At 38.0% G+C, this 13,997-nt stretch overlaps 1 protein-coding gene across 28 annotated transcripts in view; it reads right to left on the bottom strand.

Moving 5' to 3' along the window:
- The window catches only part of GPHN (gephyrin), a 578,713-nt gene that overhangs the window by 48,560 nt on the left and 516,156 nt on the right, over positions 1–13,997 (bottom strand). For all 28 annotated transcript variants that reach the window (XM_014860909.3, XM_014860913.3, XM_070513810.1 and 25 more), the window contains one exon: positions 12,648–12,769. In XM_014860909.3, coding sequence (XP_014716395.1) covers positions 12,648–12,769 — 122 coding nt within the window. The remainder of the gene's footprint in view (positions 1–12,647; positions 12,770–13,997) is intronic.

The raw sequence follows: 13,997 nt of genomic DNA, 5'->3' as shown, positions 1-13,997 counted from the left end.
AGAAATAACAAAGTTGTATAGATAGTAAACATAAAGTAAGATGGAAGGGAAAAACATCAAGGGAATCATTTATAGTAAACTTTATGGCAAAGCAAAATGAACTTTATGCCAGGATCAGGGTTATAGTAACTTAAGGCAGATGAAAGACTGAGGTTTTTTATGAAAAAATTTTTTATTTAGCTCAAATCCCATTTGAATGTTCTTTACAAAGGATACATTTAAAGAGATGAAAGACTGAAAATAAAGGGTAGGGCAAAAAGACACCAGGCAAATGTAAGTAAGCAAAAAAAGTAGGAGTGGCATATTAATGTCAAAGCGAAATTTAAAAGAGCTAAAAAGGATAAAGAGAGGCAACAAATTGTGATAAAAGGCAAATTTGTAAAGATGATACAACAGTATATAATTGTCTTACAAGACAGAGTCTCCTTTTATCTAGGCTTCTTGATTGCCCCACCAAAGCCCTGCACTTGGAGGCACTCAATAAATGTACTGAATGAACCCTGGCCTCAACTCAATCTCTCCACAGTAGCTTTGCGAACGAAGAGTGTACAATTATTACAACTCTAATGATATTATGGGGAAATAATATTGTCTGCAGATGGAAGAGAAGATACTATTTGACATTTATGTAATCATACATAGTGCTTTCTTGCTTTCTTTTTTTTTTTTTTGAGGAAGATTAGCCCTGAGCTAACATCTGCCTCCAATCCTCTCTTTTTGCTGAGGAAGACTGGCCCTGAGCTAACATCCATGCCCATCTTCCTCCACTTTATATGTGGGATGCCTGCCACAGCATGGCTTGCTAAGCAGTATCATGTCTGCACCTGGGATCCGAACCGGCAAACCCTGGGCCACCGAAGTGGAACGTGCGCACTTAACCACTGTGCCACTGGGCCGGTCCCTACATAGTACTTTCTTTCAAAGGCTGTCATGTAGAAGAGGGAGTCAACTTATTTGGTGTTGCTCTAAAGGGCAGAATTAGGACTAACGGATGGAAGAAACAGGGATAGACTTTGGCTCAGTGTAATGGAAAACGATCCTCACCATAACAGCCATCTAGCCAACAACAGAAAGTGCCGCCTCGTGAGGTAAATAAGATCTTTCTCACTAAAAGTATCAAACAAAAACCTGATGGCTAGCTGTTAGAAATTTTCTCTAACACCTCCATTGGGTAAAGGATTGGACTAGCTAACATCAGAAGTTCCTTTCAATTCTATGGTATTGTGATTCTATGGAAATACTGAAATTTATATAAACACAATGACTATTTTCCCTTTACATATAGACTGAAGCATAGAGGGAGAAATTGACTGGAGCACTGCAATATAATACTCATCTTGTAGATCATACTTTTCTCTCTCTCACTTTTTGAACATCAGGAACATTCGGCTATTTGTCTTGAGTGGAAAAAAAAAGGATTTTTTCTTCTCAAAGCTATGACATCCACCTTCAACTTGGGAGATGGCTACCCAAAATAATAACACTCTCCTTAGAGTTATAACTCAATCAGACATCAAAGAAGCCTAAACATAATAGAGAGGCAGATAAAACAGAAAGGAGAAGCATATCTCAAAATAAATCTATCGGAGAATCAATGTGGCTTTCTCAAAACTTTATGTATTAATCAGTTTCTGTGAGGAAGAATGTGTCTAGAGGGTATGATGTCTTTTGACTATTATATCTTTTCAGATTTCAATCTGATTGCTTTGGGGGCCCACTCTCAGTTCAGACTTTCTTGCTTTTTAAAATTTGTATCTGCCTTAAATTACCATAATCCAGATTCTGGCATAAAAATTCTTTTTGCTTTACCATCAATTCTGCTATAAAATTCAAAACTAAGAGACAGCCTTTACCTAAGTTTAGATTTTATGGATTTCAGACAGAGATTCAGAATGCAGACGCAGTTTTATTTAAAAATATTTAATATAAACACACAGATGGACGACAGCTGCTAATTAGTTTCCCTTTTCATCTGTTACACAATTGTGAGCTGTATCATTTTAAGATGAGTGAATATGACAGTGTGAGAGAAAGAAAAAAATTCTAGGATTTGGAGATTAACAAATAGTGGCAGTTGATCATACTAAGATAATAAAAAATAGTTCAGGACATATACTAATCAAATACTAATTTCTTCACAGGTCAAAGAAAATATTTATAGTTGAGGAATTTATCTGTGTGTCTATTTCACGTATGGAATCAAACTACATACTACATTTACCCATCATTTAGTCTTTTTTCAGGCCCAGTGGGTATTCAGGCACTGTGGAGTCACACAAAGAAAGAAGAAAGCACGGTCCCTGCCTTTAAGTTTACAAGCTAGTGCAGAAAGGATATGATAACAATTTAGGAAAATGAGCGACGTAAGCAACAAAATTAATATCATTGATTGAATTCAAATACATTAATTAAAACGAAAATACTTACAAGGAGAAATGACATAAATGTTGAGAACGACAGAATGATCAGAATTGGTTAGGAATAACTAGGAAAAGCTTTATGGAAGATATTACTTTTTATGGGGCTGAGGTAAGAAAACAGTTTCTAAAAGTACAATAATACCTAGAGGTTATTCTTAGAAGAATCAGTAATAGCAACTCCTCAGGATTAAGAAAGGCAACTATAATAGCCACTCAGAAAGTCTGTCACCGAGAGTGGGGAGAGTCTTTTGTCATTAACATGTTTCTTAAGGCAGAAAGAAATATTTTTGGTTAACTAATAGAAAACAAGAAACCTCTGCTGATAAATGATCAGAAAATAAATCTGTTAAGTTAGCTCAAAAATTAAAATTTTGCATTTTGAGCAGAAAAGGGTGTTTATTATTACTATAAGGGAAGCAGGCAGTTTATAAAGATGACAAGAACCAATTAAATTCAGATCTAAATTCTCCCTGATAATTAGAAATTTCTACTTGTAGAACATCTGGTAAGCACTAGGAAGCTAGGATATGCTTGGCTCACAAATGGGAAGATGTAAGGCACTGGGCTTTGCCCAAATAATCACTGTGCTGTTAAGTCTATCTTGATAATTCCTGCTAAATGTGTCAGATTTATAAGAATCCAATTTGCTATCTCAGGGCTTGTTCCCCTTCTGTTTCATACTTTAATGTGAAGAGGCAGCTTTTCAGATTGGCAGCAGCAGGAGCAGGCAATTCAAATCCAAAACACCAATCAATGACACAGCCAAGCAAGCCCACCATGATATGGTGGGACAGACTTCTGTAATGGCAATTTTCCAGAAGGGGGAGCCCTTTTCTTAATCACGGGAATTTCCCAGCCCTTCAGGCCATGAAAGGCTATAACTGTCCAAGTCTGCAGTTTGGAAGCTACATTACCAAGCTCTTTTAAAGTTGATGTAGAAATATAAACAGTTAATAGTTAAAATCAGTTTTAGGAATGGCATAAATTTAACACTGAACTTTATTTTAAAAATTTTCCCCAAGTGGATTCTGTATATTTGGATCATGATTACTGCTTGTTACATTCATGAGATAAATGTGTAAGATCATCTATTTAAGCCTGAAGAAGCAGCTCCTCAACTTCTTAAATTAGAAGCTTCCTAAATCCATTTGGAATTTTGACACCCCCCCGCCCCCATTTTCTATTTCTTTTTCTTCAGAAATATAAAACGAATCATCCCAGCTGCAGGGTTTTACACTGTGCACTTTGTGGGATGTGTCTCAGCTACTAAGGTAATTATGTAGTTGGTGGCATACTTTCTGGTCTGCTCCTATGGCTAAGGTTTTTGGACTCACTTTGAAGGGGCTCTGTAGGATTCTTCTGGATAACTGCACAGTTGAAAGTTTCTAGGATCCATGGAAGGAGACGGTGATACAGAAAAAGATGGCAGCGCTGTCTAATCTAGGAGCTATACTCCTACTAAGTGCTGTGGACACAGGGTTACCAAGACACAGCTTGTCCTAGCTTTCATGGAGCTTATAGTCTGACAGGAAGGAAAACAACCCTGGCTCAATAAGAACAAATCCTTTTCCCACCCTGTTTAGGCGACACAAGATAGCAATGTCTCTAAGAAATTTTACCAGGAAATTGAGGGAAAGAAAAAAAATGCAAAAACAAAGAAGCACATAAATGCCCAAATGACCAAGCTCTTATCCAAGTCTGGCCACAATTGTCTTGGCTGGCACATATAGTACTCTGTACTTATTTACCTATCGAAACATCTTCATTTTTCTTAGACTCTTCCTCCACAGTAGGGAAACAGTAGCTCATGCTTCCTAGGAGGACAAAAGGAAGCTAACAGATTATTGAACCAGACGTGGGGAGAAGAAAACTAGGACATCTACTGCCCCATATTCAGGGTAGAAATAGGATGGAACTTAGAAGTAGTTTATCCCTATAAACTCACACTAATTTGTGTCAGTTTGAACTCTCACCTTCTCCCTGCTATCATCATAGCTTTGCATATGGCAGACACTCAACAAATGGTTATAAAATGAAGAAAATAAAAATTTAAAAATACTCTCAAAGAATTGCAGGTATATGCCAAGACTTAGTTATAAAGATGTTCCTGATTTATTTACAGTTGAGAAAGATTAGAAACAACCTAATGTCTGACAACAAGGGATTATATAAATAAATCATATTATACTTTATACTAGAGAATAATATGTAGGCCTTGAAATGATATAGCAGAGGACTATGTAATGATGTGGACAGGTGTTTATGATATATTGAGTATAAAATGGAAGGTTAAAATAAGAGTATGATTTCTTTGTTTTCTTACACACACTCACACACATATAAACTGTACATCCATAGAATTAAAGAATGGAAGAAGGGTAACACTGGGTAATGGGATTATGTGTTAATTTCCTTTGTTTTTTTTTAACCGTTTTCTAAATTTTCTTCAATGAACATTTATTTGTTCTAAGATTAAAAAGTTATGTGAAAAATGTACATTTAGAACATCTAGAACAATGGCCCAAGAAGTGCATAATAGAACTGGACCAGGAAGAGAAGATGGCTGTGTTATCCCCAATTAAAAATCTTTCAGTGTCTTACTACTAATTATGACTCCTTAAACAGCATTAAAAGATACCATGTAGTCAGTACAAAGCTGACTGCTTCAGGAGAGTCTTCTTTGCACAGGTAGTTCCTAACTCCCAGTTTATGTTCCCAGAATTTATATATAAAATTGGTTGGTTGAAACCTGGAATACACTTCTATAAAAACAGTATTATAGATGGTGGGCAAGATTCTATGATAGTTAGAAAATCAAACCTTAATTTAGATCATAATATTACTAATACATTGCTGAATTACTCTTTGGTACTAGCCTGAATTGTGGAAGCAAGATAGAAGATCAAAGAAAGCTAGCTGAAATGCAAAACATTTATTTCTGCTATCTTCCCACCTACCTTTCTATGGACCTTTCCTGCCGTCAAATGCACTTCTTGCCAGGCCCCCAGTATCTTGCTATACTGAGGTCATGACGCGGTCCTGTTCAGGGTTTGCCCTGTGCCTCAAAGAACTCCAAGTTCTAAGTGATTTGCTCCTGTTCATTCAGGACATCAGATTTACCCAGATGTTGGATGTCTGATTTGAACTAATTCATATTATTCTGCAAACAACTCTCTCTCAGGTAGAATACTTTTTAACACAAATGGCTCTCCAAATATTAGATTATCAGAAAGATTGGCAAAGTGAACAGAACCCATTTAGCCAGTGTGCAGGATACTTGCACTTAATAAAACACTTCTAAATAGGCTGGATCTTGAGGGTCAAGGAACAAGGAGATTAACCGGCCCTCTAAACTGTTCTTGCTGTTCATGGCTTTTCCCCTTTTCACTTCTCAAAAAACTTTTTCTCTCTCCCTGCCCTCCTCCCCCACTCCCCATAGAAGATACTATGAACTTGGTCTAACAAATTACCCAAAGGTAATAAATGCTGCAAAAGCAGCCCCTGAAGTTGTGGGAGGAAAGGTAATGAAAGAGATTATAAGAGGAAAGGGGCTTTTCTCTTTATGGAAGGAAGAGCTATCTATTTTATAGTGAATACGAATAATTAGGGTCCAGAATGTACACTTCAACTACTGTAACATATCCTCCTGTCATTTTTCCCCACTTCTATACCACCTAAAGATCTAGGATTTGGCAATTCAGGTCCTTATAATTAATTTATACACAGAGACAATATATATATATATTTAAAGTATGCTTTTTGGTGAGGAAGATTGGCCCTGAGCTAAGATCTGTTGCCATTCTTCCTCTTTTTTTTTTTTCCTCCCCAAAGCCCCAGTACACAGTTGTATATCTTAGTTGTAAGTCCTTCTAGTTCTTCTGTGAGGGACACCACAATGGCATGTCTTGATAAGTGGTGTGTAGGTCTGCACCCAGGATCTGAACTGGCAAACCAACCCAGGAATGCTGAAGCAGAGTGTGTGAATTTAACCACTACACCTCCAGGCCAGTCCCAACATGGTCAATATTTAATTCAAAATTTAAACTAAATTTTCCTCTCTGGCTTTTGAAATGTTCATGGCTACTATTTACTTAGGAATTTTATTCATTAAAATGGATATAGCCTATTTAGTTTATTAACGTTAACAGTAATGAGTTGAGGGTGTTAACCAGAGCTAAAAGGTCAGCATGGTAGAGAAAATGGTGAAAGGACCCCGGAGTTAGACAGGCCTGGGTTGGAATCCTTACTCTGCATTTTACTAGTTGCATGACTCTTAATAGATTATTTAATTTTTTTAAGCTTCAATATTATTATCTACAAAATAGGGACAAAAGACACTTATCTGACTGTGTTGCTTTATGAGGCTTAAATAAGTATGTGAAAGAATGGACTATGGTGCTATATAGATATAGTAGATACTCAGTAAAAGTTAGTGTCTCTTCCCACGTAAAGACTGACATGTTTGAAGTGAGGAGGCTTGAGAAAATGGATGTGGATTGGGTAGGGAGGAAAGAGAGGAGGGAATAGAATTGAAAACTTCCTTGTAGCTCTTACTAATAACTGTTTTATTCATCTCTGTAGTACAAAAGATGGCACAATGCCTGACATAGCATAACCCTTCATAAAAGTTTGTTTAATTGAACGCGTTTATATAATGATAATACATATGTGTGTGTGTGTGTGTAAAACCCCAATTCTGCCACAGGTGTATAATTTGCACCTTAGGAAGACTGCATTGGTAGCAGCATAGAGGGTGAGTTAGAGGGGAACAAGACTTAAGGCAGGGAGACCAATTGAGAGGCTAGTCTCATATATCCAGACAAAAAATAAATGAAGCTCCCCACTAAGCCAGGACAGTAGGGATGAAGAGATGGGAATGTAGAGAAGAAATACTGAGGAGGGAAAATCTATAGGACTTAAATGTAGAGGTGAGTGAAAAAGAGGAGCTATGATGACTTCCGTTCAGGTTTCTTCTGGCTTGGATGACTGGGTGGATGGCGGTGGCAGTCACTGAGACAGAAGAATTAAAGGAAACGGAACAAGAAGGTAGTGGGGAGGGGCACTGAGAGAGGTTGGGGGATGATGAATTTAGTTTTGGATACGTTGAGTTTGCAGTGACTATTGAACTTAAAGAAGATGCACCTAGTAAGCAGGTGGATTTAGGCATGGGCTCAAACAGAGATAACATTTGGGAGTCATTAGCATAAGAAATTAGAAGGACAGAAAGCCAAGGGTGAGCCATGGGGACACCTACATTTAGGGAATGAGCACATAAAGAGGAGCTAAAAAAAACCAAGAAAGGATAAACTACAAATGGAGCATGAAGAAGCGGAAATGGTGTATTGCTAGAGAGGGATGTATAATTGTGATAAGAGAGACCTAACAGCTGGGTTTTGGAGACATTTTATTTGTGTTTCGAGACACATACCATTTCGATGAGGCTTTGTAATCCAGATGAAGATAAATCAACAGTGACACTCTTCTGTTCTATTTAATGGGCTTCACAATGTCTTTTTGAATTAATCTCTTTCCTTTTAATTCTACTTCCAAGTCTGAGTTTAAGCTCTGGAACTTTCTGAAACATTATTTTTATTACTGGGTTGTATTTCTAGTACATGTAATTTCAAGGGCAAGATCTATGTTTGTTTCAGCTTTGCATCTTCAATAGCCTTTGGCTTAAAATTCATAGTAGATGCATGACTAAATTTACTATATCCTTGTTACTTCCTGTGGCCCATGGACCAGCAGCTTGGTATCCTTGGGAGCTTGTCAGAAATGCAAAATCTTGGCCTACTCCAGATTTGCTGAATCAGAATTAGTCTTTTTAATATGATCTATAGGTGATTTACTTAGGTACACAATCAACACCTCCTGACTGACTGAACAATGAATAAACAAATTGTATTGTTCTTCTTATTGCTAGTCTGTCTCCAAATTTAGCTCATGTGATACACCTTGGTCAAATTACCTTTCTAAAATAATGGTTTATTAAGTGAATTCTCGTTAAAAAAAAAAAAGCTTCAAATTTAACTGAATTGGGTAGTTCTGCCTGGATTGCAAAGCCTTTCAAAATCTGGCCTCAAATTTCTACCAAATTTACCTGAATTATCCTTCTACCTGAACCTCTTATTCTAATCAGTTTGGCCTGACCTGAGTGTCTGTTCATTTCTACTTCTCTACTCCCCTATTTTTTCATTCCATGTTTCCTACTTGATTAACACACTCTCTTTTTCTAACCATACAAATCCTATTCATCCTTCATGTTCTAGCTAAAAGAGTTTTATAAAACTCTCTCTGACCACCCCAGCCCATAGTGATGCTTCTCTTCTGTCTTGGTAAAGCTTATCTTCATAATGATAGCAGAGAACTGTGGACTGCAAATTTCAAGAAACCTATCAAACCTATCTTGATTCAAGAAATCAAGAAATTTCAAGATTCCATTTCCACCTCTGCCACAAACTTGCATAATGCTGGGCAAGGCCAGTTAACATCTCTGGGTTTCAAAATTTGTCCTTTTAAAGAAAAACACTAGGAAACCCAACAGTACTGTGTTCCACGCAATGTAAGAAAATACGTCTTAGGGGATGTATTTTAATATACACATAACATTTATAAATGAATGGTTTTAAAATATAGTTGTTAACTCTCAGGTATTGAAGAAACCCTCCCATAATCTTCATTGTACCCTCTTTTTAAGTAAAAGTTACAATAAGCAAAGGCAAAAATTCACCATAATTTAATCCAAATAAGTTACAAAGTCTTACTCTTCAATTTTAGTATTGTTAAAATTATGGTAAGTGAGAAGAATGAGAACTGAGAAGTGGAATCATACAGAATTTAAAAACCAGACTTGAACCTTTTTTTTTTTTTTTAGGAAGATTAGCCCTGAGCTAACTGCTGCCAATCCTCCTCTTTTTTTCTGAGGAAGACTGGCCCTAAGCTAACATCCGTGCCCATCTTCCTCTACTTTATATGTGGGATGTCAACCAAGCATGGCTTGACAAGCAGTGCCACGTCTGCACCTGGGATCAGAACCGGCGAACCGTGGGCTGCCGAAGTGGAATATGCGCACTTAACTGCTGCGCCACCAGACCAGCCCCATTGAACCTTTTTTTAAACGCAAGAATAGAGCTCTTACTCCCTACTGTTATCTCTCATAGCTGAGTAAGGGCTCTGTGCTCCCTGACATTCTTGAGCTATTTCTCTCCTTGCTTTAAACACAGGGTAGTTTCTCCCATGACCCTGCCTGTTTCCCTGGAGAGTCTCACATAGAGGCTTCTGTATGACAACAATTTGCTTTCATTAGCAAAGAGCTACACAGGAAAGAGAAGAATGAAGAGGGAGGCAACACTGACAGAATATCAACAGGCTGCAGATTAAATGTACCTGTTTCCTTTACTAAACTCCCAGCCCAGATTTCCATCAGAACAGTTATAAATCCTTTCCTCCCACATTCTACCTCTGCATTCTAAACCACTTCCTCTGGGCCTCTTCAATAGCACTCTAAGACTGAGAAAGTCTAGATTTGCATCAACCGTATTTTTAAAACATTGTTCTCATTTTATGTGAGGTATTTTTATCCAAGAAAAGGATATACACTAGACATCTGTATATTCTCAGAACTTCCAATATCATGCTTATAATTTTGTTGCTCTTTATATGCTGTCTTCAAGGTATATTTTGGAGTTACATGTAATATCAACATTAATTATTAGGAAATGTCTACCACAAAATCAGTAGTGTGGGCCCTAGAAATCAAATATTAGCATGTCAACACATGAGCCTTTCAATGGTGTTTTGGCCTTTATAGTTAGGTAATGGCAATGTCTATAGTATATCAAGTAACCTTTTTATGTATACAAAAGTACAACAATAGGAGAGAATGCACAGAATTGTAGTCTGGAACAGCTCAGGGTAAAAAAATGACAAAAAAACAAAAAAAAGAAAGCTTTTACCTTAAAATATTTCTTAGAGCTCATTAACAACTTGGAGGCAGGGCCAGAGCCAGTGGTGGGTAGGAAACAAGTTCTAAACAACTTGGTGAGTTTGTTCCCTAGAGTTTCAGGCCTGCTCTATGCTTTTAGAACTCCTGGATTCATCCTATCTCAGAAGTTAATTTTTGTTTCTCTTTTTTTCTGCTTTTTCTCCCCAAATACCCCCAGCACCTAGTTGTATATTTTTAGTTGTGGGCCCTTCTAGTTGTGGCACGTGGGACGCTGCCTCAGCATGGCCTGATGAGTGGTGCCATGTGTGTGCCCAGGATCTGAACCGGCGAAACCCTGAGCTGCCAAAGCAAAGCGCTTGAACTTAACCACTTGGCCACGGGGCCAGCCTCAATTTTTGTCTGCGTTAAAGGTGCATCTGCATCAGGATAATTTTTAGGTGCTTCTTTATAAGAAAGGATAGGTTACTGGTCAGGTGCAAATTCAAAAAACCACCCCTTGGTTTTTTTTCAGTGGGTTCTTTCTACTCCCTTCCCAGGGGTGGAGCCTAGGTCAGGGTGATATTAGGTAACCTGTGACACTGGCTTTACCAGCACAGGTTCTAAGTTGGCTGATTACTTAGCTATGGACTTCTCTAAAACTGAACATCCAGGTAAATACAAATGGTGAAGATTTTACAAAGAATGATGCTTGAAAATATGTCTAACAGCCTCTACTCCAATGTCCTCAGAGAAAGAAAAAAATCAGGAGGAAAGAAGAAAACTTTAAAACAGATGATGCAAAAGCTACTATCTTTCAGGTTACTGGCAAGATTCTACGTCCAAGGTTTGGATCGTGTTGTGTCTAGTTTGAGCCCAAGCTGGGGTTTATAGGTGTTAGAGCATACCTTGTGAAATGGTACTGCAGAATCTCTTCAAAAGCACGTTTGGGTCTTGGGAAAGCACTCATCTTAAGGGAAGAAGGAACCAGGCATAATGAACTTTACTCAGTGACAAGGTGGTGGTAATAGAGAAAGCGGTGATTATGGTGACAGATATATCACGGTATCTGTCACTCAGATTTGTCTCCACAAGGCTGATGTTTGAGTATTTATAAAAGCAAGCACGCCTCTGGTAAACTGGAAACAGTGCCAGGAGAAAGATGGCCAAGCAGCAGTGCTGCATGGTAGTGGGATGCTCAGAAAAAGCACACTTGCTTTTTTTTTTTTTTTTTAAAGATTTTATTTTTTCCTTTTTCTCCCCAAAGCCCCCCAGTACATAGTTGTGTATTCTTCGTTGTGGGTTCTTCTAGTTGTGGCATGTGGGACGCTGCCTCAGCGTGGTCTGATGAGTGGTGCCATGTCCGCGCCCAGGATTCGAACTAACGAAACACTGGGCCGCCTGCTGCGGAGTGCGCGAACTTAACCACTCAGCCACGGGGCCAGCCCCAAAAGCACACTTGCTTTTGATCACATGTGAGACACAGGTGGGGAGCCACAGAAATAGTTGGGGAATTTAGCAGAGGGCTGAGTTAATTTCGTAAATGGTCTAATATACTCTTAGAGATGGGCAATTATAGTCAATGTGCCTCCACTTGTAAGTGGGTGAAGCCTGGAGAAACTCGGGTTATATAAGGATACAAAAATCAATATAGAAGTCCTAGAAAACAAGTATACTTACACTTCAAAGAATCAGATAGTGTTAATTTTGACATTCTCTCTTACTCTCCTCACCCATGATTTCCCTGTCATTTTTTTTTTTAAAGATTTTATTTTTCTTTTTTCTCCCAAAAGGTCCCCTCCCCCTGGTACATAGTTGTATATTTTTAGTTGTGGGTCCTTCTGGTTGTGGCATGTGGGATGCTGCCTGAGCATGGCTTGATGAGCAGTGCCATGTCTGCCCCCAGGATTGGAACCGGTGAAACCCTGGGCTGCTGAAGCAGAGTGCGCGAACTTAACCACTCGGCCACAGGGCCAGCCAACCTCCCTGACTTTCTTGAAACAAGTAGTATAATACCATCACCATCAGTTCCACTAGGATAAAGCCAACACTATCAAAAAAGATCCCTGTAAGCTTAACATACTCATAGGAGAGCAAAGTATTTCTCCTATTGTAGTAGGCATTCCAGGAAAATGTCTACCCCTAAAAGACATAGACATCTCCATAATTCTTTGGCTTCTGAAGAATGAGATATGTGAAAATTACGGTGTTAAATTTCTGTCTCTTTAGCAACAATCCTACCTAGTTATTATTCCCAAAATTCATATTTGTATAATAACAACTTCAAAATAAAATCCAGTACTTACTTGTCTCCCACAATTCCCAAGTTGATTGTGGGGTAACCATGTTCCTGAATTGTTGCTAAGAGGGTTGAACGATTGCTGTCTCGAATCTTTCCTGGTAAGAGGTCATCTTCAGGATTTAGCAGCTACAAAGCCAGAAAAACCACCACAAATTATTCTCTTAGTATAATGTTGCCTATTGTTAATGGAAAAAAAAAAAAGACCTAGTGAACAGAGTTTAGCATATCTAGCACCTACAACAGTACCTGGCATGTAGAAGATATAGCTCAAAGGATCTTCGTATAACTATTGATAGTAGCGAAGGATGAGAAAACAATCCTCCAGAATTAAAAGACATGTAGAAATTTAAAAGGTGACCAAAAGCAGGCCAAATATCACACCAGCTTTGGCTACAATTTGACAGTGGTGCTCTGGAGATACTGGCCTTCCCAGTGGTTGCTTACTGGGGTAAACTAAATGAAACAACTTTCTTTTTTCCTCCCAATATTATTTCCCAATTTATCTTTCACTGAGAACATCTGAGGTAGAGATTGGGTGACATGATATTCTCAAATCTGAAGAGAACCATCATTTATCTTTTCCTTCAAGATTTTTGATCTCTTTTCTGAAGTGGGATCAAAGAAGTTAAACTTCTCTGAAGGAGAGGGAGATAGTTGTTTCTACTAGCGAACTAAAACAAGTAACACTTAACCACACATACCCACAATTCCATGACTCTGAATTGAATTACCCTGTAGAGATTTAGTATCTACTATTATATGTCTATGAAGAAAATATAAGAAGCTTATTTCATGTTAGGATGTTCCAGTGAGACAGTGTGGCATAATAGCAAGAGCTTGGGATTCAGACAAGTTTCAAATTCAAGTTGCCCAAACACGTTATACCTTAATTTTCTCGTTCATAACATACAGTAATAATAATTACCTTGAAAGGTAGTTTTAGGGTTGAGATAATGAGAACTTGGTTAATATAGATAAACATACAATAAATGTGATTGTCTTTCTTTTTTTTATAATATATGATACTGAAAGGGTACCTATTTTCCCCCTCGTTGTTCTCATGTTGTTACTCCTAGAGGCTAGTATAGATGGAATTAGTTTATAATGTGAACACAGATTTAGATTTATTAAGCTATAAAATACTTAGGAGTAGGGGGTCCTTAACACACACAACATACACAACATACAACTTTAATTTACAAATCAATTTTAAGATTTTTTTTTTTTGAGGAAGATTAGCCCTGAGCTAACTGCTGGCAATCCTCCTCTTTTTGCTGAGGAAGACTGGCCCTGAGCTAACATCCATGCCCATCTCCCTCCACTTTTTAAAATGTGGGACATCTACCACAGTATG

The sequence above is a fragment of the Equus asinus genome, chromosome 7 (genome assembly GCF_041296235.1).
Source record: "Equus asinus isolate D_3611 breed Donkey chromosome 7, EquAss-T2T_v2, whole genome shotgun sequence".
In the NCBI taxonomy this organism is placed as follows: domain Eukaryota; kingdom Metazoa; phylum Chordata; class Mammalia; order Perissodactyla; family Equidae; genus Equus; species Equus asinus.
Note: the sequence above shows the minus strand (reverse complement) of the source record. Positions and strands in the feature narration are given on the sequence as shown.